Here is a 26,059-nt window from a genome sequence, read left to right on the forward strand (position 1 = left end):
ATCTAAATGTTGATTACTTCTTTTAGTAATTGATTAAACAAAAGTTGCATCTCTTTTTAATGTGTACATTATGTAAAAGCCCACACATAAGAACTTCTGGGCCAAATTCTTCATGCCTGTGTTTTTTTTGTAGCATGAGCGTATAGCCTTTAATCGTTTACAGATGAAGAGGCAGCAGCTATCTACATGCAGCTCCTCTGACTCTCATCTTAAGCAATTCTCAAATTAAGTGTGAAGCTTGACCACTTGACAAGATGAAATGTAGCTGAAGTACAGCTGACAGACCCTCATTGACCCTTGTGGTTTCAATCTGGTCACTGCTAACAATGATAATGCCATAAGATGGGTTTCTGTCATTTGACACAGCAACCAATAAGAAGTCTTCCTCTGAAAGAGTACCACAGTCGGGGAGGGTAAAAATAAGTTATAGGCAACTGAATGATGAGCAAAACATGCACAAGAACTCAAAAACATCACTTACCTTGACATTTGGATTCTTCAAGATGAAACCTCGGTACCACCCTGCAGACAAAAACACTGTTTTTAATTTCTGGCATGGAAATCTAAATGACTGCTTTGTCCTGCTTTGATTTCAGGGTATGGTATTCAGGGACTGAAGAGCATGCATGCATGTGTCTGTTTTAACTCCACAAACTCAAAACAAACAAAAAAATCATCAATCAGCCCACCAGACATGGATTTTTAATCCATTTTGGTGTCATGTGAAAAACAAGCCTGACTAATTATTGAACTGCATGGCAACTGGAGATTTTTCCCCTGCAAGTAAATTTTGCAACCTTGCAACACCCCTGCATCAACATTTTTGATTTATTTATTTTTTTTAATCACAAGAGCCCTCGAGAGCGTAGCAGTACAAACAACTTGTTTTTTAACAACCTGTGCTTGCAGAGACCACAGGCTAAAGAACCGCAGCGTGAAGAGGAGAAACCTGTGAAACACCACTGAAAAGCCTGTAAACCCCACAGTCCGAGAATAGGTGTGGGAAAAAAGGGTGAAAAAGCTTTGGTTTGCATACTCTTTCCTCGCGCCATTACACACTCCAATCTGGGCTAAACCCAAATTAGTACATGCTCGATGCTTTTGAGCTGATGGAAACAATTGTATACATTTGAATTGCAAGGATTCAGCTGCTGCTACGTAAACCGGCTATTTAGTTCATCCCACCATTGAACCCGTTTTCTGTCCCTTACGATAAAACACTTAATAGCTTAAATTCAAATTTAAATGGAAATCACAGTTGGGTTTGGAAGGAAGAATTATGTGTGCATTCTTAAAACAGCAGAAGTAGGTCTGAAGAGCATTGAGTAATTTGTCTGGGTCTAAACTGTGGAACACATGCTCAGTATTTCCTGGATGAGTCACTTCTTCAGCAGCAAAGGTCATGAAATGTGACACTTTTATTTTTTCAAAGTAAGAAGTCAGTGTCAAGTGCAGCAACACATCTGTAACAAAATCAATACGATGTGACCACTGTTTTCAATGTGTGGGCGACAAAGACCCGAGGAGTAGCACAATAAAACATGTCACCTTAAAGAGTCAGTTAAAAAACATGAATTAGTTTGTAAAAATTAATTCAGTTGAACCTGTGAGTTATAGTAATGGATGTTCAAACATTCAGCCTCTGACACATTGTAGTAAATAACCGAACTTCAAGCGAGGTCCAAAACATACACTGTTCAATTATTCAAAAGGTCAACTTATTATTATTTTATTATTATTATTATTATCATTATTATTATTATTTTAAACTTTATTTGTCTGGCGGTGAGAATCAAACATACCTCACCACACATATGATGTGCTGTGGTTTAGGACAAAAACAACTCAAGTGAGGATTTGCATTTTGTCGACCCCTACAGGCAAAGCAGGACAATTTATTCCTTTGCTAATTTTGTTTTGCACGTGTTAGTAATGTTTTTAAAAGAACAAAAAAAGACATCCTGCTTTATGCTAGATAGACTGTATTTTGGCTTGGACATATTTTTTTAAAGGCGGTTTATACAGCATGATGTTAATCACGTCGTCTGACACCTACCCCATGGCAAAGATGACAGGCATAGATACATTTAATCAATACAACAATCAATCTCCCTGATGGTGTAATTATAATTTTATGTCATACATATTCATTATTATTAATTTCAGTCTGATTCATAACCAGTTAAAAATTCCTCACAGAAGCTTTAATCTACACCCTCCATACTCAGTATCCATCGCAGTCAGGGACTTAAGAAATATTCGAGAGGTATTAAAGGCGCCAATTCAGAAATCAATGACTGATCCAGAGTCTTTACAGACAGGAGCCACATGTCAGTAAAGACACTTTCACACAGTAAAGCTGCTGCATTTTGAAGTGTCAGAAGTATCAACAGCACGAGGCCGACCCATTAGTCTATCATCTCCTCTGCTGTCAGCGGCCCGTCTCTCAGCCCCCTCACTTGGCAGGATTTGGATTTCGCTCCTCCCTTCAGGACCAAGCTTTCCTGCTGGCAAGTGCCACAGTCTACTTCCTATGGGCCTTTAACCGCAATATCACATGGCCTTCCCTTGCCTGTGGCTGACTCTGTTTGTGCAAGCGTGCGCCTCTGTCTCGGAATAGGAAGCGAGAAAGAGGGAGGTCTGAATGCGTTTGTGCACGGTTGCTCAAGGTGAGCAAAGGAGTGTGACTGTTTTGCGGATCTATGTCATTCTGGCAATAAAAAAATAAAAAATTATGGACCAAGGAGAGTAAAAGCAAAACTGTTGAGGAGGAGGAGTAGACAATAAAACATGTAGATGGGGAGACAGACAGTGAAAGAGAGCGCAAACAAGCAAAGGAGAAAAACAGACTCTGCGTGGGCAGGAAGGCGGGACAAGCAGTCAGGTCTGTGGTACAGGAAACAGCAGCGAGCATGAATTTCCTCAAGCATTCATCACAGACATGACGCTGCTCATTCTGTGCACAAAAGTGCACCAATATAACCTTCAAGACACATAAAGGTGCAGTACAAGGCACATTCAATAATCTTAGATTTAGTGATCTTTAATGAAAGATATATATTCAATGACGTAAAGCCCTTTACAGAAAAAGGGGGATGTGTTCCTTGAGTTGAGAAACGCTTGTAAATGACATTTTTTACACTTCACCACTCAAGCAAAAGCTTCTGCTTCGGTTTCATTTTTAATATTTCTCTCAAAGGAGTCAAGCATTTCGGAAGCAATGTGTTAAAAAAAAAAAAAAAAAAGGAGTAAAGCATGCACCGTACCTTCACATTTCTCCAGGATCTGCACCGTGTCACCGATTTCCAACGGGAGGCCATGCTGGACAGTCCCTCGGAAACTGGCCAGCACTGCAACAGAAGAGAGGCACAAAACGCCCGCATGAGTTTGATTTATTAAGGTTCCAGCTTTGATTTGCAGAGTTAGAAAAAGGTCCAAAGACATAAGCACAGGAAAAAAATAAAAAAAAAAAAAAGGAAAAGAGAGAGGAGGCGCAATCAATATTCTGTGTAGGTGAACTCAAAAAAAAATCTCTGTATTTCTGCACAAATCTAAAATAGAAATACACAAAACAAACGTACATAAATATATTCTGTGTCATACAGAATATATGAAGGTATCTAATCATGGGGGATCCAATCTTGGGAGCACAGGAATGATAAATCATTCTGCATGAAGGAGTAATTTGCAGAAGCAGCCTGTTTTTGTTTCACTGCAGAGGTGTGTTTTCTACCAAGAGACGAACCTGCACTGAAAAGGTGAACACGTATCTCGACCATGTTCTGCAGGACTTCTGAAACAACCCTCAATGTTTTGTTTTCTATCAGTGAAGCTTTGAGAGTGGACACAGAAAAAGCAAAGAGAGTATTATTCACTTGGGTTAGATATCGAGAAATGTCAAGGTTTTTTTATTTATTTTTTTTCCTTCAAATCAAATCAAAATGGACAGAGAGCAGATGTGGGGATTGACTTAAAGGGGCACTTCACAGATGTTGCACAGCACGGAAATCAGCTTAGGCATCATGAGGAATATTATCCAGCCATTCAAAAGAGAGGGAAGGACCGTTTTTTTTTTTTTTCAGTTTTTTTTTTTTTTAAGTCTGCTGATGTGATCAGGGTCTCAGATTCGGCTAAACAGAAATCCAGTGTTACAAACTACTAGTGGACTACTAGATTTCAATAAAGAACTGAAAACATGACGGAGTAAAGGGAACTAATAGAAAGAGAGCATGTTTCCATTCTACTTTCAATTCTTCTTTAGCTTTATGCTTGTTCTTGTTGTATGTCGTAACCCTGTACATTATCCCTGTAAGGATCCTGAGACAACTCTAAGTAACTGGCTGATATGTAGATAAAGGCAGCTGTGGGCACTCTGCGGACATCAGATTAAAGTACTTGTACAATTAGTTCAGCTTCTAACGTTACTATTTAAAGGTGGAAAAGTGACATGTTGTTGCTTTATTATGTGCTAATCGGATTTTAATAACCTCAGAGTAGACAAAGACCTGAGATCTTTGGCACAGTCTCTAGCAGGGCTTGGACCACAGGTCTGTAGATTGCTGAATGAGAAGATTGCAATAAAAAAAACAACACTTGACTTGAAGTGTGCAACCCAGGCTTGTTAGATCTAATGCACTCAACACCCATCCCCTCCCATACTGCATGAGTAAGACACGCTATGACGTGGAGATACTCCCTTTTTAAGATGATAACCTTCACACGTGTTAGTCAGAATCGTGAGAATATAAAAGAGGTTAAGTGAGGACGTAGGCACAGAGAGATGCTTGGAGTCCATTAGCAATGAACAGCCCTGTAAGCTGTGAGAGTGTGATAGCCATCGGCAAAGAGTGTCAGTCGACAACCGCTGTCCACCGCCAGACACACACGCGCAGACAGACACCGCGATGTCAACCTCTGCACGCTGATGTTCACACGAACACAGAAATGAAAGAGCAGACAGATTTCCTCCTCACTCTTAACACAACACAAGTAACCCATTCAAATGAATGCATGCAGCACAAACAGACATGCATTCACACACGAGAAGAAGAAAAAAAAGAGGGGGGGGGTGTCACTGGGATTTGCAGTAGAAACATTTAACAAGGGTCCCTGCCATACACAACTTAGAGGAATCCCCCCCAGCAACTAAAGTGTTTAGAGAGAATGTCATTAGGGCTTGCCCAGTGTACCTGAACACAACATCCCAACAGCACAGAGAGAATCCGTCCCGCCGGAGAGGGATTTATATTTAATCCAGCCCAATTTATCAAAGTCACAGAGAGCTGGAGTTCAAACAAGGGTGGTCACACAGCAGGTTTTTATGGATGCTGCCAGTCCTCATGTGCACTCACTTACAGCCCAGGAAAGTCCCCAAAGTCATGAAAATCTGGAGCTTAATTACTGTTTTTGTTTTGTTGCTTGAAATCCATCACTTTAGTCGGATTTACTCTAAAAAAAAAAAAAAAAAAGTAAACCTGTATATGGGTAATTAATTTAACGATTTAATTCTTTCTTCTTTTTTTTTTTTTTTACAATTTTTAAGATGAACATTTATGGATGAATCTTTTTTGTTGACAATTTGGGTGCATATCATGAAGAAATGTACAGGTACTACACAAGACTTTATTTTGAATTTCTCAGAGTCCAAAAATCGGTTCCAGCTGCTGCACACGGAAAGTTGGCAAAACTAAAAGCAACACACTTTGCAGACACTAAACTTCACTAAAAGAGCAATCTCAGCTGCAAATCAGAGGTTGACTGCCAGAGGTGCTTTATTTTTAAAGTTGCCTTTTTTTTAAAGCTAAATAGCCCACAACCCTGAAGTCAACTGCATTACCCATCCACCCACTATCTCATGTTGACATTGAGCTCCAGCCTGCTGATGGAATCAAACAGCAGCGTCACACTCACGCCGTCTGCAGCGCCGAGTGTTCCTGTCTGCATTTTGTGCCGCGGCTTCGCCAGCCTCCTTGTTATCCCTCGCGCTCCAGAAACACTATCTCCACCAGGGATTTGTCACAAGTGCACATTTGACTGTGTAATTCATTCAAAGACCAACCACTTTGCACACACGCACGCACGCACGCAAAGACTAACCCCAAACTTGCCGACTTTTTGTAATTCATTCAAAGCCCAATCACTCTCGCACAAGCACACACAGACAATCACAGCAAACACACTCACACAGTGTGCCCAATGCATGAATTATCCAAGTGACTTTCCCAGCTGCAGTTCACTAAATTATTCAGTTTCAAGACACTTTTTTTTTTTTTTTTTTTTTTTCTGCAGCAAAATGAAAGCTTCCCGCCTGTCGATCCACAAGACAGCTGCTTTCTGTCTGTTTCTTACTGTCTGTTATACGGCTGCCTCTGACTGTCTTCCTGTCAACTGTCTGGGCTGGGAAGGTGCTCCACACTCGATGATGTTTTGTCCCGTTTCTTTGAACTGTAAGATTTGTGATATTATGCCAACATATAAAGAAACAGCGGGCACAACTAGGGAGCAAGATGCCATTTGAGGATGTTTGACGATACAGATGCTGCAGGCTACAAGAACAGGCATTACAGCAGAGGGGGGGGGGGGGGGATTCCTATGGACCAACGCGCACATACGCAACACACATAAACAGAGCATATCTAAGTGGATGCCACTGGTGCATGAATATCTGATCGCATAAATTGAATCACAGCAGGCCCGACCTGCTGCGGATGCTCCATGTGACATAAATACACACTCATTCTCTGCTGAACCTGTCAGACCCCTTTTTTTTTTTTGGAGACGGACTGCCTGACCAGCGTTTCAGCCTCCAAAAGGCAAACGCTGATCATGCATGACACACCCAAAAGGCCCACGGTCTGATTCTATGTGACGTCCTCCAAGTGGGTCATGGCAAGGACGCGGTTATTCTTGCCCAAACTATCAACCCCGAACCTAGACATTACACAAAGATGGCAGGCTGGAAAAAGTCGGGTAAACTTGGATCAACAAATTGAAACACAAAGAGGCTCAGAAGGAGGGAGGGGGGGGGGGGGGGGGGGAGACGTTGTTTAGTGTTGATTTTCTGAGATAAAACAAAAGCGGAGGGAATTGAGACTGACAAATGCCTCAACAGTAGGAACAGAGGGCAAATAAGAAGCTAAAAATAAAATTAAAGTGGCCGCCCCGAAGGAGAGCTGCTGGTCTAACACTGATGCAGAGTGTCAGAGTGTTGCCACTGGGCACTCGTCTTCGACACACTCGGGAAAGCCACTTTGGGCTTCTTAACACACAGGAAGGTCAAAAACAGAGAGAAAGTGAGAGAATTTAAGAGACTGGGAACAAGGAGAAAAAGGTCAAAGGCCGTCATGGACAATAAGAGGCAAAATAATATCAAAAGATTGATTTGATTAAAACTGTGTAAAAGTTTACAATTAGACATGAAGAAACTGCTTTCTTAAGTATTACACTAATCAAAAGTAATCATTTGCAGCATTAATTATTTGTGCTCATTATAGCCGTTGAATAATTTGTTGAAGGTGATTATTTAATCCTTCATGGGGGGGGGGGGGGGCTTAGGGTGGTGGGGGTCTACACTGCAGGTCAACTCTGGGGTCTTCCAAAGAAGGCTTCCAATCTAAATGTGCTGTTGAATAAAGTGTTGCTGAAGTTTTTGGACCTCTTCAAGCCTTTCGTCGTCCATGCACTTTGGTAGTTGATGAAGTTGTGCCGGAAAAAAAAAAATCTCACTTCTGCGTCTCACATAATCTCGAGATTTAATGTAAAAAAAAAAGAAGAAGAAGAAGAAGAAGAAGAAGTAGAAAAATCTGGACACGTATGACCAGACTGATTGTCTTATTGAGGGATCACGTAACAGCAGGCTTTGGCGTGCGATAAATACAGAGGTAATGAAATCCACTGACGTCACTGAGCTGTGTCCACGCGGGATCTTCGAGGTCGATGTCTGCATCTGGATGCCTTTAATGCCCTCTCACCTTCCCTTTCATCCATCAGTGTGTTCGCTGATTTACAATCGCATTCTGCTGAGTCTGTCGAGTTCCCTCGAAAGCCCGGCTGGGACTAAGCTTGCATATGTGCTTTAAACTGCCACTTTGAGTCAAGGGCTGTCAAACCACGTTACATTCGGTTTGCTCGTTGCTCCGTCTGAGCCTTTTAGAAGAACAGACAAAAGCCACGGGCCCGGAGTAAGAAGAAGAAGAACACCACCAACGCTCCTCCTTCAAAAAAAACCCCCAAAAAAACCATGAGCTCTTTCAACACCAGCGACGGCTGAAAGCAGCAGGTACTGCAGTGATCAAAGCTCAATATCTTGCTGCTGCGAGGCTCAATTTTACACAGATTTCACTATTAAAGCCCAAAAGAAATATTTAAGAAGCATGCACTGATTTCTGTGTCACATCCCACAGCTTTAACCAGCTTTCTAATGTACCAAATAGCATGGCAAATGTGCTTCAAAGCGCTCGCTAATGTGCTTTTTAACCTCATTAGCCTGACCCTTTCTTCTCGCTGACTGATCTGACAATGACTCACGTGAGCGACCCACTCCCACATGTTAATTATGCAGCATTTATATCATTAATATGCTAATTTGCCAACATGCGCAACTGGTGGCGCTCCGCTGGCCTCCATTGCTGCCAAATGTAAGGATCATGAATATTTCATTTGTGTGTGGGATTTTAAGTGTGAGCTTCACGAAACAGGCAGCTGTAAGGATGTTTTGAAGACGAGGGAAGGAGGTGAATTAGTTTATTTTGACGGAAGGAAGGGAGAGATATTTTTTAATTTAAAAGGGGGGGGAGGGGCGGGGGAGCAATGCATGTATTCGTTCCGACTCCTGAGAATGTACACGAGGAAAATAAAGAACCGAAATTAGCTGTACAGATAAAAACGCCTCACTCCCTCACGCTGCACATTCTGCACATTCACGATCCAAGAACGCCGCTCCGTGCCAAACCAAAAGTACCCTTTATTACAGCAATGTTACTGGAACATTCCAACTCCAACCAAAACTAGCCCAGAAATGTTTTGCACAGCTTTACTCCATGCACATTTATTTTCCCAACCAATGGCTTCGCTTCAAGCAATTAGCTTTCTATATGTGGTGAGCTAAAAAATAAAATAAAAAAGGGGGTAGAATTCGACATATCGACTACTTCACTGCCTGGTTACAGCACAAAAGAACAGACTTTTGGGTGCATGTATTGTGCAAAAAAAAAAAAACAAGAAACAAAAATGCAACCACAAAAAAGTGTAGACATAGGCTGCACACTTGCAGGAAGGAATACACACGATCTCACATGACGGAGCTGGAGAGGTGCTTTGCAGCCTTAATGAGAGCTGAAGACAGATAAAGTGTGCACTGGTGTGCATCTGCGAAAGGAAGTGATTTCTCAGGTTGAGCTCGGAATGCTGGGAAGGGAAATCATGCATTGTAAAGCAGAGGAAGCCGAGGCAGGAGAGGAGAGCTGGCACGTATTGAAAAGTGGAAGGACTTAGACGGTATTGGATAGGCGCAAGTTGGCAGTTTGTGCACACCGAAACAGACACAGAACACACACATGTGCACACACAGAGGGCTGATAGGCGAGCTCAGACAAAAGCAAGGCCGGCAGAATCACCCAGGAGGAACGGCTTTCATTTCGCCGTGTCCATTGCCGGCTGCCAGGTTCCTTTCGCCGCCTTTGTGCGTGAGGAGATAGCCACCTAACCGCCATCCCAAATCCCCCTCTCCAGCAACAATAACCCTTCACTCAAATCACGGCGCTACAGCAGGAACATTTTTCGAGTCGGTTGAGGAATGTTATTACTTTTCTGTATTGGCTGCGAGGCAGAAAAAAAAAAAAGTAGTGCAGCTCATGGTTAAATATCGTCTCAGCTCTGCTCCACTGTCAGAGACTGGATGTGAAATGTTACACTTAGGGTATCTGATGCATGACTTTCTCAATCAGTTGCAGAAGTTGGAACAGGAGTTCATACACAGAGAGGGAGAAAAAAAAATCCCATGCATCATTCAGTCAGTGGGACTGGCCTCTGTGCAGGAGAAATCATAAATGAGTCAGATTAAATAGAAATATAGGTCAGTGCACTAAAACCTCACCTCATTCCCAGGCATTAATCTGACTCTGTGTGTGTGTGTGTCAGTACTTGAAAGCTAGCACTAAGTGTATGCATTAGATAGCACAGTGATGCCATAGTTTAGATGAGATTATTGTTATAATGCCCTTGAGAGGTTTCATGTCACCTAACCTTCATACGTTTGCCAATTTCTCGATTGTTTTCATTTTTTTTATAAATTGCTTCAATCACCACCCTTATTCCTTTTGTCATCATCGTTTCAAAAATGAACAAGCAGAGATTTTTTTTTGAAGCAGGCTTGCACATTTAATTAATAAAAGACTCTGACAGAGAATTAGGGTGGGGGATAAAACGAGCAGTTTTCCTGTAGTTAATTCTTTTTCATACCCTTGAATAGCTAGCCACAGCCAATGAAGTGTGTGATAACATAAGGGACGCTTCCTGTCACTGGGTTGGATTTCATTCTATGCCAAAAAAAAAAAACAGCCCAGGCTTCAGGAAGGGATCTGTCGCCAGACTGCCAGAGGAGAGGAGGACGAAGAGGACACCTGTTGAGAGTTTTGAGTGTTGTTATGTCTGCAAACGAACACTTCAGAGTGCGCCACGCAGGTCAAGTGTGAAAGGAAACACATCAGCTTCATGAAGTGTGTGCCATATTTAAATCCTTACACATTGTTTCGTGTCAGCATCAGTTTCCTGTTTTATATCATCCATTGTTTACGGAGGATATTTTGGTTTCATTTTGAGCCAGTGAGCCCAACATGAACTCATACAGCTCTATGATGTTCGCCCACGATCTCTTGACTTGTATCCTTTTGTTAAGTTGCAGAATGCTCCGCACTCTATGCGTCTTTCGTCTGAAAATGATACAACAGCATTTGCAGCTCTTTATCCGAAATAGCTGCAGGGAAACAACCAAACTATAACAATGAGCTTTAAGACTCTGAACTCTGACACTTAAAGTGACACCTATCAATTAATCAAAAGTCATTCAGATCATTGCCGATATTTAAAAAAAATTAATAAATTGCTCAGGCATAATGGACATTTTGATGACAACATTCATTGAACTGAAGGTAACGAGAGACAGGAGCTCGAGGAACAATTAAAAACAATGACAATGACCTGAAGACAATGACCTTAAAAACAATGACCTGAAAAAAAAAAAAAACTATTTGATTGTAGGACCAAAAGTGAGCACAGCAGAAATGTTAGCATTAATCCCATAATACACATCTATATCTGCATCGACTATATCTACATTTATATATACACAGGAAACTCTGGGCCATAAAATGTAGCATATAAATCAAATTTGATTCAGGAAGGTGGTGCAAAAACTGTAAACTGGTTAAAAAATAGAGACAAAGAACGATGTCCAAAATGACTCCTTGACCCTTGATGACGAGCGTTATTTAGAATCATATTGTGACAGCTTCAGTTATTTGATCATTCACACGACTTTTTAAAAAAAAAACGGCCTCCATGTCATGCTCCCAATACTTGAGATGTAAATACTGCTCGCTGAAGCGTCGGTGTTGATTTTCAGCAGCTGAAGGCTCACCAAACATGCCTACACATCCTCCCACTGTGCAGAAAAAGGAACGATGGAGAGTGGAGGAAGAGAGGCTAAAATAAACGGAGCGGGAGAGGAGGGGGGGGGAAATGAATGGCGTCTGATGACGAGGCGAAACAGGAGAAAAGAGACAAAAGAGAATCTGTAGAGGGCGATGGAGGGAGGATCTCTGACAGACAGACGGAAGAAGAGAAAGGAGGAAGATGAACAGACAAAACATCTGCTTTTCTTCCTTCAAGGTATAACGGTTAAAGGGGGGGAGGGTCAGACTCAGATCTGAAACCGACAACATCAATCTGCCTCGCTCACTCTGACTCACTTTTTCTTCTATCTCTACCATCCCTCTACTGTTGTCTTTCAGGGAAAAAGGAGGTGTGAATGACCTCTATCTGCACTTCAAGCTATCCTGAATTAAATTATGGCAAATTAAGCACATGTGCTGCAGCAGCAGATGTAAACACACACACACGCACGCACGCACACACACACACACACACACCCGCCCAGAGCTGACAGGAAATCAACACGTGAGTCTGTGGCCTGGAAAGAACACGTTCACCTGAATGAGAGTGTGACCTTTAGGGGTACAAACAAACACACACATGTGCATCGATTTCTTGTCAGGTTGCATGTTTGACAAAGTCAGTCTGACATCAAGTCTCATGGTTATGACATCAGAAAAAGAGCCTCAACCTCCCCCCCTTTTTTTTGCTCCAGGCTAGAACAAACCCAAACTGCAATCAGGCCCGCATTGACTCCAAGGGTGATGAAGCTGTGATGAAAAAGTGATGGAACAAAATCCAGCAAAAAAAAAAAAAAAACCAGCATCTGTGGGGGGGGTTTCTCGCTTGTAGCGGCAGTTAGCTAAAAAAAATCCCCCCCCCCAAAAAAAAACTCGAGGTGTGGTATTTACAAAAAGAAGAGGAATGAAAGGGGAAATGCTGCCTCAAGGTGAACCACAATCGATTGGACTCCATAAGCAGAGCAGGTTAAACAGCTGCAAAGGCTTACTTTAAAATCTGTATTTGTGTTATGTGCTGTCAAGAGCGTTAAAAAAAAAAAAAAAAAAAAAGAAGCAGAGACAGGGCAGTGTGGCCTACAGCCAGAGCCTGGAGCATCAACGTACAGACACGAGAGGGATTTGGGATGACTGAAGCAAAAGGAGAGTCTGGGTAAAGACAGACAGAGAGACTGCTAAACAATAATGTAGAGAGAGAGAGACGATAGAAAAGCAGATAGACGGGGAAACAGAAATAAGTGACACGGTGATTCAAAGACAGACACTTGAGAGATAAGTAGCTTTCAGATCTGTTGTATCTCACTTCAGTGTTTGCCGTTGTACTTGATGTCAGCTCGAGGGGGGGAAGACAGACGCTCCCTGTCGGCTCACAGACACAAATACAACATTTACAGCGATGCAGAGACGTGTGGAAGACAGAAGAGAGCGTAACACCGGCAGAGCGGTAAAAAAAAAAAAGATCAGCAGAAGAGAGGGGAAAAGTGGAAATCTTCTGACTCATCCCTTTTAACACCGCATGCCACAGCTAGCCATTCACACACTGATGGCAGAGGTTGCGATGTAAAGTGACCATCAGGAGCAACTAATCCCATTCTTATTATCATGCGCCAGGCAAAGCAACGAGAGCGATTCGGGGTGAAGTGTCTTGCTGGAGGACACATCGGACACGTTGCAGGAGCTGGAGATCAAACCTTCCGCTTCTGGGACATCCGACTCTGAGCCACAGCTGTAAGAGGACACCGTGAGAGTTCCTCCTTTGATTGGTTTGAAAACGGAAGATAAATGTCTACTCTAGATAATTACAGTTAAAAGCTCTGTTTTTTAAAAAAAAGTGGAATTGTATGCGGTTCTTTCAATAGTGAGTACAAATCCCAGTATTGTCAGCACAGACCCAGTTTGGAGAAGACATGCGGACACTTCACACTTACAAACACCTAGATGCTCTTCCAGGTCTGTCATATCAACGTGAGAAAGGCTAGTGATTGTGGCGTTAAGTGTGTCATTTTAACGTGCCAGCTCGCATGTATAGACACTGCATACAAAATGAAATCTAAATCTTTTCACACTTTTGTTGTTCTCGTTAAAAAAAAAAAAAACCCAGATGTATTCAGCAGCTCCAGGGTTTCTTTTTTTTTTTATTACTGTGACGGCTGCTTCAATACAAGAATCTGTTAAAAGCATTAGTTACTCAATAAAAGGTCAGGGATCCTGCAAAGCTCTGGCAAAGAGCGACATTAAAGCAGGAGAACAGATCAGAAAATAGCAAAGATCTCACTCGTTAGATAACCAAAAAGAACAGTTATATATGAGAGAGAAACTGAGGCTGAGACATTGTCAGGGAAACAGCAGGTTTCTCAAAGGCAGAGAATGGCTTTTATGATTGCAAAACCATACAGATGGAAGACAAACTACAGGAAACTTGAATCAAGAAACACAGATCCTTGCACACAGTGAGTTCAGGGGGACTGAATGGTTGGCTGAGGATGTTGAATGAAATGAAAAATTCAGAGTCTTAAGTTGTCTACTCTCCTGAAAACGACCGCAATGTGAGACAGCGCTCTCCATCACCATCAAAACACGCCATTATCTTCGCTCAGTTATACAAGATTGTCGCGGGTTATGTAACACACTGGAGAGGCAGAATTTATAACACTGGGCCTTGGATGATTTTTCTTTTTTTTTTTTTTAAGGGGATAGGATTGTTTAAAAGGACTCCTTTGGGGGGAATTTGGACTTAAAGAATGATGTTTGCCGTCTGTCTCAGGGTGCTCAGAATTCCAAGGCCGGTAGATGTTTCAGGTAATATCGTTGTCAAACAAAAAATGTAGCGCAGAATCGTTTACTAAAAAATAAAAAATAAAAAAAAGACACAAGCACTGCAAATATGACTTCTTAAGCAATTAATGAAGAAGTTTTCTACTGGCTTGCGAGGCAGACAAGATGATACTTAAATGATGAAATGAGATGAAAAGTAAGTCGTGTTTCACATCAAATCAAAGTTCATGTAGTCATCAGTGAAGTAAACATCTGACAAGCTTCTCTTCAAGCAGACACTGCCGGAGCTTGTTCTCTTTATTTGTTGAGTCAATCCAAACATTTTCAAAATGGTTGTACTGTTCACAGTAAGATAAGGTTTAAGATGCTGAAATGACTAGATGGTCTGTGCAATGAATTAGAATAGGGATTGATTCTGTCCAATCATACTGGACAGCTGCTGCTTTACACCTTATTAAATAAATATTTCCCCACCATCCCTCTCTTATGAAAAGCAGTTTGTCCTGCACATATGTACCCCAGCATGTGCACATGAATGACATGTGCTTGCAGCTCTGCAGAGGGACACACACACACACACACACACAAGTACAAAACACACCATGCATGCTGAAATGCATCAGCATCTCTGGTTCTTCACTGAGCCATGAACAACTAGCGGAGGGCTCCTCCTAAGTTAAACCCACTGTGTTGTTGCAAGACAGTAGCCTGGGAACACGTTACACATGAAGTGAACACACACATGCAGCAGTGATTTTTTTTCATTAAAGGCAACATGCCTCTGAAATGTAGGGTGCGAGGGGTGGCACAGACAAGGAATGAACTTCCAGTAACTCCACAGTGAACACAAACACCTTCTAGGAGCTAAAATTAAAACTGTTGTTCAGCATTCCTCTCTGCAGACTGCATCCATGTCTCCTGGCGGTAGAAAGAAGCAGATAATAGGCGTTCTTAAAGGGTAATTCTAACATGCATGCTGGGGAATTAAAAAGCAGTGATGCTCTTAAACTCTCAAGGGTAAAAGGCTATCTCACTGTGGGCAGTGAGGAAATGAAAACAGTCATTTTGCATCTTGATTTCTGTGAAAAACTGTTTCCTGTTGCCTTCCTATAAACACACATACCTCGGTACTTATGTGGCATATTAGCACGCCTACAAGAGGTTCTTCTATGAATGTGCATGTGTGTTAAGGTGCACTTTTTTTAAATTCTAAACTGGTCAAAACAAGAGAATGCTTCTCATTTGATTAGCAAGCCTCAGTTCAAGTGTTCCCCACCGACACACACACACACACACACACACCCAGGAGGAGAAAGGTTAGCCTGAAGGTGGGGAAGTACTGGGCTGACGACAAAATGTAAATTAAGGGATGAGAAAGGGCTCAAATCGTGAAGAGGTGTTGAGTTAACTCTTGAAGATTGAATAAAAAATAAGGATAAAGTAGGACAAACAATAGAGAAGTTGAGATGAAAGAGATCCCTAGGAAGCAGTCAACCCCAGCTTTAATATTGACTTCAACCTCAGCTTCTACTTTTACCCAATGTCCAAGCAAAGCCTTGTTAGTAATAATGAGGTTGACCAGCTGATCAGTGAGTCCAAAAGAAACGTCCCTTTGCTAATAATGCTAAATGCTAAGACTGAGCTAGCGTCTGAGTGCAGAGAGAAAGTAGGGAAAATAGTGTAAAACAACTGTTACGGGGAGATGTTGGAAGCTAACTATATAATTAAGGACAATTCAAGCAGTTATATAACTTGTTTCCATGTGTACTTAAACCAGACAAAGACGGTCAATCTTTTTTCAGCACCGATCACATTAACAAAAAAGAAGCAACAACAACAATAGCGATGGAATCAGAGGGAAGACGTTCGTCCTTATTCTGTACGCTCTCTTCACATTCTGACCCAGCAGCCGTCATTCTGTTTGGAAAAAAAAAACAAAGAGCTCAGTGACAAGAAGAGACAGAGCGACTGAGAGCACTGAAGCATCAGTGAGTGATTTGAGTCAGTGTATGAGAAGCACAAGAGTAAATGAAAAGACCGCATTGTGGCTTGTCTGCGCTGAGCTTAAAGAGCCGCTAGCAGCAGGTCTGGATGTTGGACAATCAGATTCGCTGCATGTGGTCGCCGTGACACGTGAAGAGGCGATGACTAAAACATGCACGGTCACCAAAACAGGACATGTGCATACATGAGCAGGGTGTAAGGAAGAGCACACGCACTAACAGACGGTGATAGCCTGAGAGCACACCTCACAGGAAGTGGCAGCATGGAGCGCCTCAAAAACACACACTCGGACACACATAGCTGCCCCACTCAAGGACACACAGATGGCAGGTGCTACACAAATACAAGCTACTGGAGCATGTCTTATAGGCGGCTTTGAATAAATCCTTTAATATGGGAAAAAAGCAGCTAAGCTAACAACTTAGGGGAGAAACTTGAGATGCTACACGATGCATGTACTGTAGACGGAGATGTTAACAGGATAGATAAGTGGGCATGTTGTTGATTTTTTTATTTCACATATACAGTAGGCTAGTATAAAGTTTTTAAAATTACAATATATGTTGAAAAAATAAAGAAAAATTACAAAAGATGCAAATAAAGGACAAAGAACTCAAGAAACGCCTTGAGTTGAGCTAAGTAAAGTGAAAAGCAGAACATCTGGGGATGCTCTCATTAAGGGCTAAGGCACACGCTGCATTAGGTTCCATGGCTTATTCTAGGCTTAATACAGCAAGACTTGTGTACACATACAGAAAAGACAGATGTCTTCAAATCTGGATACATCACTAACCTGTGCAATATACTTGTATATTTATATGTTTATGTTATAATGCAGTCTGGCTTATCTGACAAGAAGAAAATTAAAGAGACTTACTTGCCATGAATCCAATAAAGAAAAACATTTGTACTTTTTGAAGTAAACTAAATTGATCCGCTTGCACAATGTTGTTGACTTGAAAGGTAAAATGTTCCATCACATAAATTGCAGGTCTTTTTTTCACTAACTAGAAAAGCATTGCGTAGTACTCGTATATTATAGACCATTTCAATTGATGAATACAAAGGAGATTATAAGAGGTAGTGCTAAAGTCAACGTGCTTAGATTCATGAGTCCTGAAAAAGGTTTTGTCATTTCTGATGGCCACTGAATCAAACAATCTCTTGGTTTGCTCTTTAACAACTCTCGCTTGATATAGAAATAGATATTAGACTTACAATAAAACAGGCATGTCGAGGACTTCTCACCTAATAGCTCCCCGATCGCCAGTAAATATGATTTAATGCCTCAAGAGCATCTACCATAAGTCTTTACAGATACAACATTATGCAGTATTTATATGTACAGGTGAAACAAGTTGAAAGGCTGAGGAAGAAAATGCACCCATAAACAAATCACTGATCCACCTTGGTGCAAAATTATAAAAACCATCCCCACTTCAAGTTTCCTAATTATGAACATTTAATTATTTCCAGTCTATTTCTCATATCTAAAGCAAATCTGTTACCCAAACTGTTTAGGGCCTCTCAACAAAGAGCTATTCAACAGTGGCATTTCCTAGCCCAGGGTGTACCTCTGGGTATTCGTTAATTCCTAAGAAACAGCTAATGTTTGTAAGCTCTGCCACAAGTCCTTCTGAGCCCAGTGAGGCAGAAAGAGCAGAGGAAGCCATTTAACATGGAGACCACAATAGAAGTGAGTGAACAATGACAAAGACAGTGACAGCGGTGACGGCTGACCGAACCAAGAAATATGACAAGGGAGGAATCTGTCCGCTAGCCTCAAGCCTCAGAACAAAAATAAAATGTTTGCATGTGATGTGCATTCCCTTTTCCATGAGCCACCAGATATGGAGCGTCTGAGTGTGTGGGTCAGTGTCTATATTGGCACCGATCCTCATTCTTTCCTTTGACGAGAGCTTAACATGCTGAAAACTGAAAAATGAGGGATGGATATCTCAGTTTGTTCACATTCCAGTCTTTTAAACAGTTTTATTTAACTGAGAAAAATCAACAACGGATATCACACACACGTCAAAAATGTAAACACGCACACAAATTTGTCTTAGCTCTGTATTTGGTTGTCGTAAACCAGGACTTATTGGAAAATGATAAAAGGCTGTCAAGCAACTTTTTTTTTTTTTTTTGTTATGCACAAAACTGTTGAAATAGTTTACGTTTCAGCGTCTAATGGCTTTCTGTAGGAAATGAGTTTCCTTCCTTCTCCGCGCTGTAGACATCATGCATGCGGCTTGCTGTCAGGAAATGTGTGCCTCAAGAAAAAAAAAATAAACTAAATGGCGCCTCGTTCCCCAGATTTTCTTTCATGTTCATCCGGAGCCGACATAAGCGAGAGCAAAATTTCTAATGTAAACATGAGCGGCTGGCTGGTTGCGACTGATTCCAAAAACAAGCATCTTTAAAATGAAGCCCTCTGTCCTGCCATGCACTGTACTGCACTGTACTGCTCAGTGTGTGTTTGAATGTATGGCCTGGTTGTATATCTGTGTGTACGTCAGTGTGTGTGTACATGGTCAGGCATTCCTGTCCGATTGAAGGGTTCAGCTGCTGTTGGGGGGCTATTTTCCTGCTCACTGCATGCCATAGGTGGATCAAGGAGGATTATTTTTGAGGTTGGACAGAACCTTGGACTCAGAGAAATCGAGAAAGAAAAAAAAAAAAAAAGAGGGAGAGCCACTATGGTTTGGAACACTTTCTTCCAGGAGTCAAACTCCAGAGCTGCGTTTGTCAAAGCTAACCACGTAGGAAATGGTAGAGCCAAGAGCTACACAGAGGGGGGGGGGAGAGAGAGAGAGAGAGAGAGAGAGAGTGGCCACTCAAGACATCTCGCAGCATAAAAATAATTAACCGATACTCAACTGTCACAGCAGAAAGCCCCAAGTGACTGCTTTGAATTTAGCTTTTGCTCGAGGAGCTGCTTCACACGATGCCTTAATCTTGTCCATTACAGCGAGGACATCAGTGTGCCCAAAGTGGCTGCTCTCAAGTTTGTTTTATAACGCCTCTCGTCCAGCCAGGGACCCTAAATAGATGAGATTCCCAACTCCCCTGCATATCCTCCAGATGAGGAGAGGGAGCAAGGCTAGGCTAATTCAGACACAGCAGCAGACACAAGAGTGTGAAACTTACGGCCACACTGGGCCACTTTGATCATCCGCACAGACAAAATCTATACAGTGGGGTAAGAAGTTGGAGGGGCGAGAAAAAAAAAAAAAAAACGCCCCAGTTTCCTGATTTAGGTCAACAGCAGTTGTGTGCACCATCATGCCGTCTGTAATTAAATAAAACTAGTTAAAAAGTCTGCAGGAGCTCAGAACTCTAAAGGGGGAAGAGGGATGAGGGGAGGGGGAGGGACGAGGCTGGAGTGATTAATTTCATCTTTGTTTTTCTCCTCCCACTGTTGAGAGGGAACACCATCATACAAAGTAGAAAGGTAGCCTCATTTGTGTGCCCGTTCAACGCCTGGCGCTCCCGAGGGGGGAAGAAAGTCTAAAGATTCTAATGAGCTACAGAGAGAGCTCCTGAAACACAAACGGGCAGATAGCGACACACTGGGACGGTGCTCTGCCAGCCTTGGCAGCTCGACTCGAAGAAGGAACTCCATGTGGAGCATCAATTGACAGCCCATCAACCATCACGCTCCGCGTCTATCTGATTCTCTCCGCCTCGCTCTATCTCCCTCCTCCATCTCACCCATTTACGTCTCTCTTTGCCTTTTCATTTCTCTCTCCCTTCATGTTCTCTTCCCTGCCCTTATACGCCATATTTGGCAGAGAACGGCAGATCATGCTTGGGACATATACAGTAGTGTATCAGCAAATCATCGGTTTGAGCCAATCGTAGCTTTACTGCGTTTCTTGCATATGCTCAAATCTGAAATCGATAAGTCTCCGTACTGCGGTGTGATGATTTTGGAGACATCAATTGCTAGCATGTGAAGACTTCAAGTTTCCATATTTGCATGAAAGTTTGTGTGTCCATTCTAAAAGCTCCACACAGAAGAGGATCAGTCACAGCAGCCACTGTCCCGCCAGTCTGGTATTTCTCCGACGTGGTGGTGATGCTGAGGTTACCGGTGCATTAGCACAGCGGATGCAAAGAGGATTATGGCCGCGGTCCAGATAAAGGTCTGGGGGTGGGGGGGGGGGGGGGGGCTTATGGGTGACGCATCACCACTGATGATGCCTGGAAACGTTCCACTACAAATCAATGGCCTGCTTCCCAACGCCCATCCAATCACTACCATTATCACACTAACCTTCGAACTACAACAAGCACGTCCAAATATCAGAGTAGGTGCATCCCTGTGTCCGTAGAACTGTATAAACAGTGACCTGAATCGGTATATTCTTCATGTTCTGCTCCTGATAAAAGTAATTCTTCATTTTCTGCACCAGGAGATAACAGCAGCATCGGCAGCTACGTTAAAAACATATGTCATGAAAGGGGATGTGTGCAGTGCTGCATGCCTCATTTGTGCATCAGTATTTTTAGCATCCCCATGCTCATTATGTCCACACGGCACAGCAGCAAAAGGCCTGCGCTGGGCTGGGTGAGCTAAGAGAGAGAGAGAGAGGGAGGAAGGAAGGAAGACAATGCACAGTTCTGCTTCCACCCTAGCATCTGTTCATCTGACACGTGAGCCACTAACATGAATCCCCGGCTCCTGGCTGTGTTTTCCTACAGGCTCCAACTAAGTTTTTTTTTTTTTTAGGGGGATGAGAAACAAATACGGAAAACTCTGCGCTCATAAGGCGTTTGTGTGTGTGTGTGTGTGGGGGGGGGGGGGGGGGGGGGACTGGGAGACTGGGATTGGGATTCAAGACAAGAGACATAATCACTGATGTTATGCTAGCCGCTATAAGCTACTCTTTCAAGTTAAACCCTTCAAACAACATTAAAGCATCGATCTTCAAAAAGCCTATAGTGTTCAAAGACTGAAAGATGATACCTGGCTTTGTGATGACCATCAAGGTCAAAATGAAACCCATGACAGGTCATTAGGCTGTAGATAAATAGGCAGGGGGCGGATAAATTATCCTTAAAAAAAAAAAAACATTTATATTATTGATTCATTAACAGCAGATATTACTTTACAGAGGAAGTACTTCCTGTTGGACTGTGATGCTATTTTTAAAATCAAATGCCCTTGGGAATGAACCCAATCGCAGTGTATTCCTTCGCTTGATCAGCAAAACCATCTGCTGTCAAAAGGTATTTATATTTGAAATAAACTCAAGCAAATGTGGAGATTTTCTCACTGCCATCCAAACCTTGAACCGTGAGTATATTTTATCTGAGGCCAGCTCTCAACACAAATTGCTTGTTAGTAAGAATAGCCAGAGGCCCCCACAAGGTATGAGAACCATCCACAGGGAGGGAAGTGGCTATAGGATCAGGCTTTGTGTACATAGCCAGCATACATACAAACAATATCTGTACTCTCCGGTCTTTTCCCTCTGCTGTGCTTTAAGGACTGCCTGAGGTGTTCATCCGCCATCATCACCCAGACCGAGTGCTTTTTCTCCCCGCACAAAGGCTCCAACAGTGGGGGGTTTTCCTTCACGTTTCCCCTCTCACCCCCACACAAAGGGGATCCATTTCATCCGCTTTTAGCAGCGCCACTTTCCGCTTTTAGTTCTTCCGACTCCCTCCCCTGAGGGGACTGCCACTGATGGAAAGAGCAAAATAAAGAGACCAGGTGGATGCTTGGTGAGAGGTTAGGCTTGTGGCAAATAGAGGCCACTTTAAGCCAATCCCACGGTGGTGGACTCTGGTCTTTTTTTGGGTGATGCCTAGCAGGAGGAACAGAAACTAATAGGAGCGCCTGGAGTGAACCTGACCAAGTGCTTTGTTGCCTCGTGATATCTGAGGGTTGTTGCCACATCAGTCGATACCTTTGAAATTCAATACTGACTGAGACTTGCTCTTACGCCGATAGGGATCTTTTATTTCCATTTATCATGTATGGAGACTCCTTAATGATCCGAGTCTTTATCAATACCACTATGGATACTTTTCTATTATTTGGTAGAAGACCAGACAACACAAGGTTATCAAAAGTTTCAACTTTGTATTTTTCATTGCTGGGGAGTGAATTGGTATTTAAGCTTGATATAACATTGTCTTTCCCTGCATTGGTTCTTGGAAGCATTCGAGACATCTCGCTTCTTCAGACTGACTCAATTAACCTTCTTCTAGAGTGCTCATCAGTGTCATAGTAAATATGCATGAAACAGGTGCTTTATTCATTCAGCTCAGTGCAGCTCTAGTATGCGTCTAATTATAATAAAGCTATGCTATCAGCTGGCTAGCTTAGACTGAAAACAGCCTTTACTTTGAGTTAAACCTGTTCTTTTAACAGGTTAAACAACTGAGATAGTTGTGACATGTTATTCCTTCAGTTTTACAGGTGATGGAAAGTTCCCAACTAGGAATGTTCTCCCTTCTGTAATTCTTGATGCTAAGCTAGGCTAACCATCTGCTGCCTTAGTAAAGAGACATGACATCGCAGGTGATCCCGAGCAAATTGGGCAATAAACTCTTCCTTTTATATCTCCAAAGCACACTCAACGTAGACTCCATCTCTTCTGCATCAACAGAAAGAAACCGGTGTGTAACTTCCAGAAAAAGGAGCAGTAACAAAGCAAACCTCAAGTTACAATGAACTCCGCTGCCAACCTTCGGGGTTGCTAAGACGGCTGAAAAGGCCCCATTCAATCAACAATGATAGGCAGGAAGAGTGTAGACACTGAATTTTCCCCCTTCAGACAAATAAATGTTCAATTGCTGCTACAGGCTCTGATGTTTTGGGGGGACGGGAGTTTTAAACTCCAAATAAGTGTTTAACTAAGAAATATGTTTCTCTCTCAGAGCGGTTTGAAGGCTTTCCACTTAGCTGGATAAACACTCACAAATAGGAAGAGTCCCCGCTGAGTAGCCGGGTTGAAAAGATGAGACGAAAAAGAAGTGAAGTGGGTCGCAGTTGGAGGTTTAGTCAACCTGATGAATTAAACAAGACTCTCCAAGGCAATAACACTCTACAACGTACACAACATTAATTTAGGCATTCATAAGAAACCTTCAGCCGTGGCGAAGCAGTCTGTTTCAAAGTAATCCTATTTTTGTCACCAGGATTGGAGTTACTCGTTTCAAAATCAAAGCCTGTTCTATCGCCCATCAATCTAAATGAAGAAATTCCCACATGCAGAATGCATCTGTATACCTTCTCCTGTTATAGAATAATGCTTTACAATCAGCTGAGAAGCCTTGCGTGACAGAAAAAAAAATAAAAAAAATCAATTGCAATCAGGCTTGACACTTCAGTAATAAATTGACTGCAAAAAAAAAAAAAAAAGAGCCGTGACGAAAAGGGAGTGAGAGGCAATGAAAAGACCTTTTGAAAGTCTGCCTGACACTAAACTGGCTTTTTCTGTGCGCAGGAAGGAAGAAGAGGAAGTGAGGGGAGCTGACAGAGGAGAGGTGAGATGAGGCAGAGAGCCAGCACCTCCTCATGCAACAGGTTGACATGCAGAGGAGAGCCGGGTCTTCGTCTTAATAGCACAGCGAGAGCAGGAAACCCAATCACTCACACACATGCACAAAACCACACAGGGGACAAAGATCAGTTGTAGAGGCAGTTGTACACACACAGATTCAACCGCAGCAGTCGGAGGTGTACACACAAAGACACACACATCGGGGCGGGTAATGAGACAGCTAACAGCAGCCAAGGTCGGAGAGGCTGCAGCCCAGAAATCAGCCAGGCAGCAGCTGATCCTCCTGTTGTGATCGTTAAGAGACTGAGAGAGCGGTGGAGACGTAACAACAGTTCAATCTGAGAGAAGAGACAGAGCCAAAGCGATCAATGTCAATGGCACAGCTCTTGAGCCTTGCAGTCAATAAACAACCACTGTAGCATACCTGCAGGTTCACGCGTGTGCAAGCATCTCGACTTGCGAAAGAGATTTTCACGACCAACGCTGAAGTTATCATCACTAACACCTCTGACTCGAGGAAAGTAGGACCAATAAAAGATGAATCGCTCAGACCGAGGCATTTTACAGAGGCAGAAGTAATCAACAGCAGAGCGAATATGACAAAGATCATTTGAAGCAGCAAGAAAACAGCTTCCCGCTGCATTCAATATAAAAAACTGGTCAAATAGAGCATCAAGAAAAGAGACACAATGATACAGAAACTGTTGAAATGTTACATCTTCCCCAAATGTACCCCACCTTATTACTACTGCTAGGTCTGAGAGGCTATCTGCTTACAAAAACTACATATCCCAAGTTCAAGTTTCATGTAAGATTTTGATATATTTTTTTCCGTTCAGCTCCCTGATTGGATGCTAAGCTTATAAAAAGCTTTGATTTGTCATTTTAAAGATTTGCTTTTTTTTTTTTTTTTTGTATTATTCTCAACGTTTACAAGAGAGGTGGCTCTGAGGAGAACGTTCTAATGGCTTCACCAAACATAACCTATTTTATCCTCATCGGAAGAATTCAAAGTCCACTGTACCTTCTCCTTAACCACTTCATTTTAAAGGGTTTTTTTTCAGATCTCATTTAAGGCACAGGACGAAATGCCCTTTTAATACAGTAAACCTGTTCAAACCTATGTGACGAAGTGTGAGGAATGTAGAACAACAAAGAGATCTACAACATCTGCTGCAGCTACAGCTCCACGCCGAAGCCTGTGGGGGCATCTGTAGTGCTTTATCATCTTCAGACTTCAAGTCCACTGAGGCTGCTGCAGACATACACCCAGAAATACAACCTACAAACATGCGCGCGCGCACACACACACACACACACACACACACACACACACACACAGACACACACACACGCAGGCATACAAACCTACATTTTGCAACAACGGAGACGCACAGGAAAGCAATGACACAAATAAGGATGGCATTTTGAATAAACAGTGGAAGGACAACACCATCTTGGGATAGATAGGACAGGTGAATATAGATCGAGAAGAGAGGAGGACACATATGGAAGAAAGATAAAGTTAGGATGGACTGCGGCACCGATAGAGGAGAATGGACTGAAAGATAAGGGAAAATTGCCAGGCAAAGAAGGGATGAGTGAGCGATAGACGAGAAGGAGGAGGCGGAAAATGAGATAAGGGTTGTCACAGCGCGACCTTCTGTCTCTGGAAACATTTCACTCAGAAGGATTGGGAGAAGAGTGGCAACAACAAAAAAGAGAGAGAGAGAAAAAAGGAATAGGAAGGAAGAGGAAGCAACTCAATAAAAACAGAAATGCAAAAAGCTTTTTCTTTTTTTTTTTTACAAGTAGAGAAGAAGAGAGGAAAACGGTGAGGTCAGAAAGGAGTGGACAGCACGGCAGTGAACGCCCAGCTTACAGTCTGAAGACCTTTTCACCCTCTTCCTTTGCTCGGCCTCTTTCGCTGACATTACTCCTCACTATCTCCGAGATGGAAAACCCCTGACAGTGTCCTCGGTGACCTGAAGAGGACTAAGCTGCTTTCAGATGCGCTTTAAGGCACATTTTTTATTAAAAGGTCTTGCAAGTCAGAAGGATTAAGACCAATGCATCTTTAGTCCTTAGAAATTC

At 42.4% G+C, this 26,059-nt stretch overlaps 1 protein-coding gene across 10 annotated transcripts in view; it reads right to left on the reverse strand.

Annotated features, from left to right (window-relative positions):
• The window catches only part of dock4b (dedicator of cytokinesis 4b), a 110,089-nt gene that overhangs the window by 75,320 nt on the left and 8,710 nt on the right, over positions 1 to 26,059 (reverse strand). For all 10 annotated transcript variants that reach the window (XM_079334927.1, XM_079334929.1, XM_079334924.1 and 7 more), the window contains exons 2-3: positions 3,267 to 3,350; positions 482 to 522 (exon numbers count right to left, since the gene is read on the reverse strand). In XM_079334927.1, the coding sequence (XP_079191053.1) occupies positions 482 to 522; positions 3,267 to 3,350 (125 nt within the window). The remainder of the gene's footprint in view (positions 1 to 481; positions 523 to 3,266; positions 3,351 to 26,059) is intronic.

Source organism: Symphodus melops (genome assembly GCF_947650265.1).
Source record: "Symphodus melops genome assembly, chromosome: 22".
Classification (NCBI taxonomy): domain Eukaryota; kingdom Metazoa; phylum Chordata; class Actinopteri; order Labriformes; family Labridae; genus Symphodus; species Symphodus melops.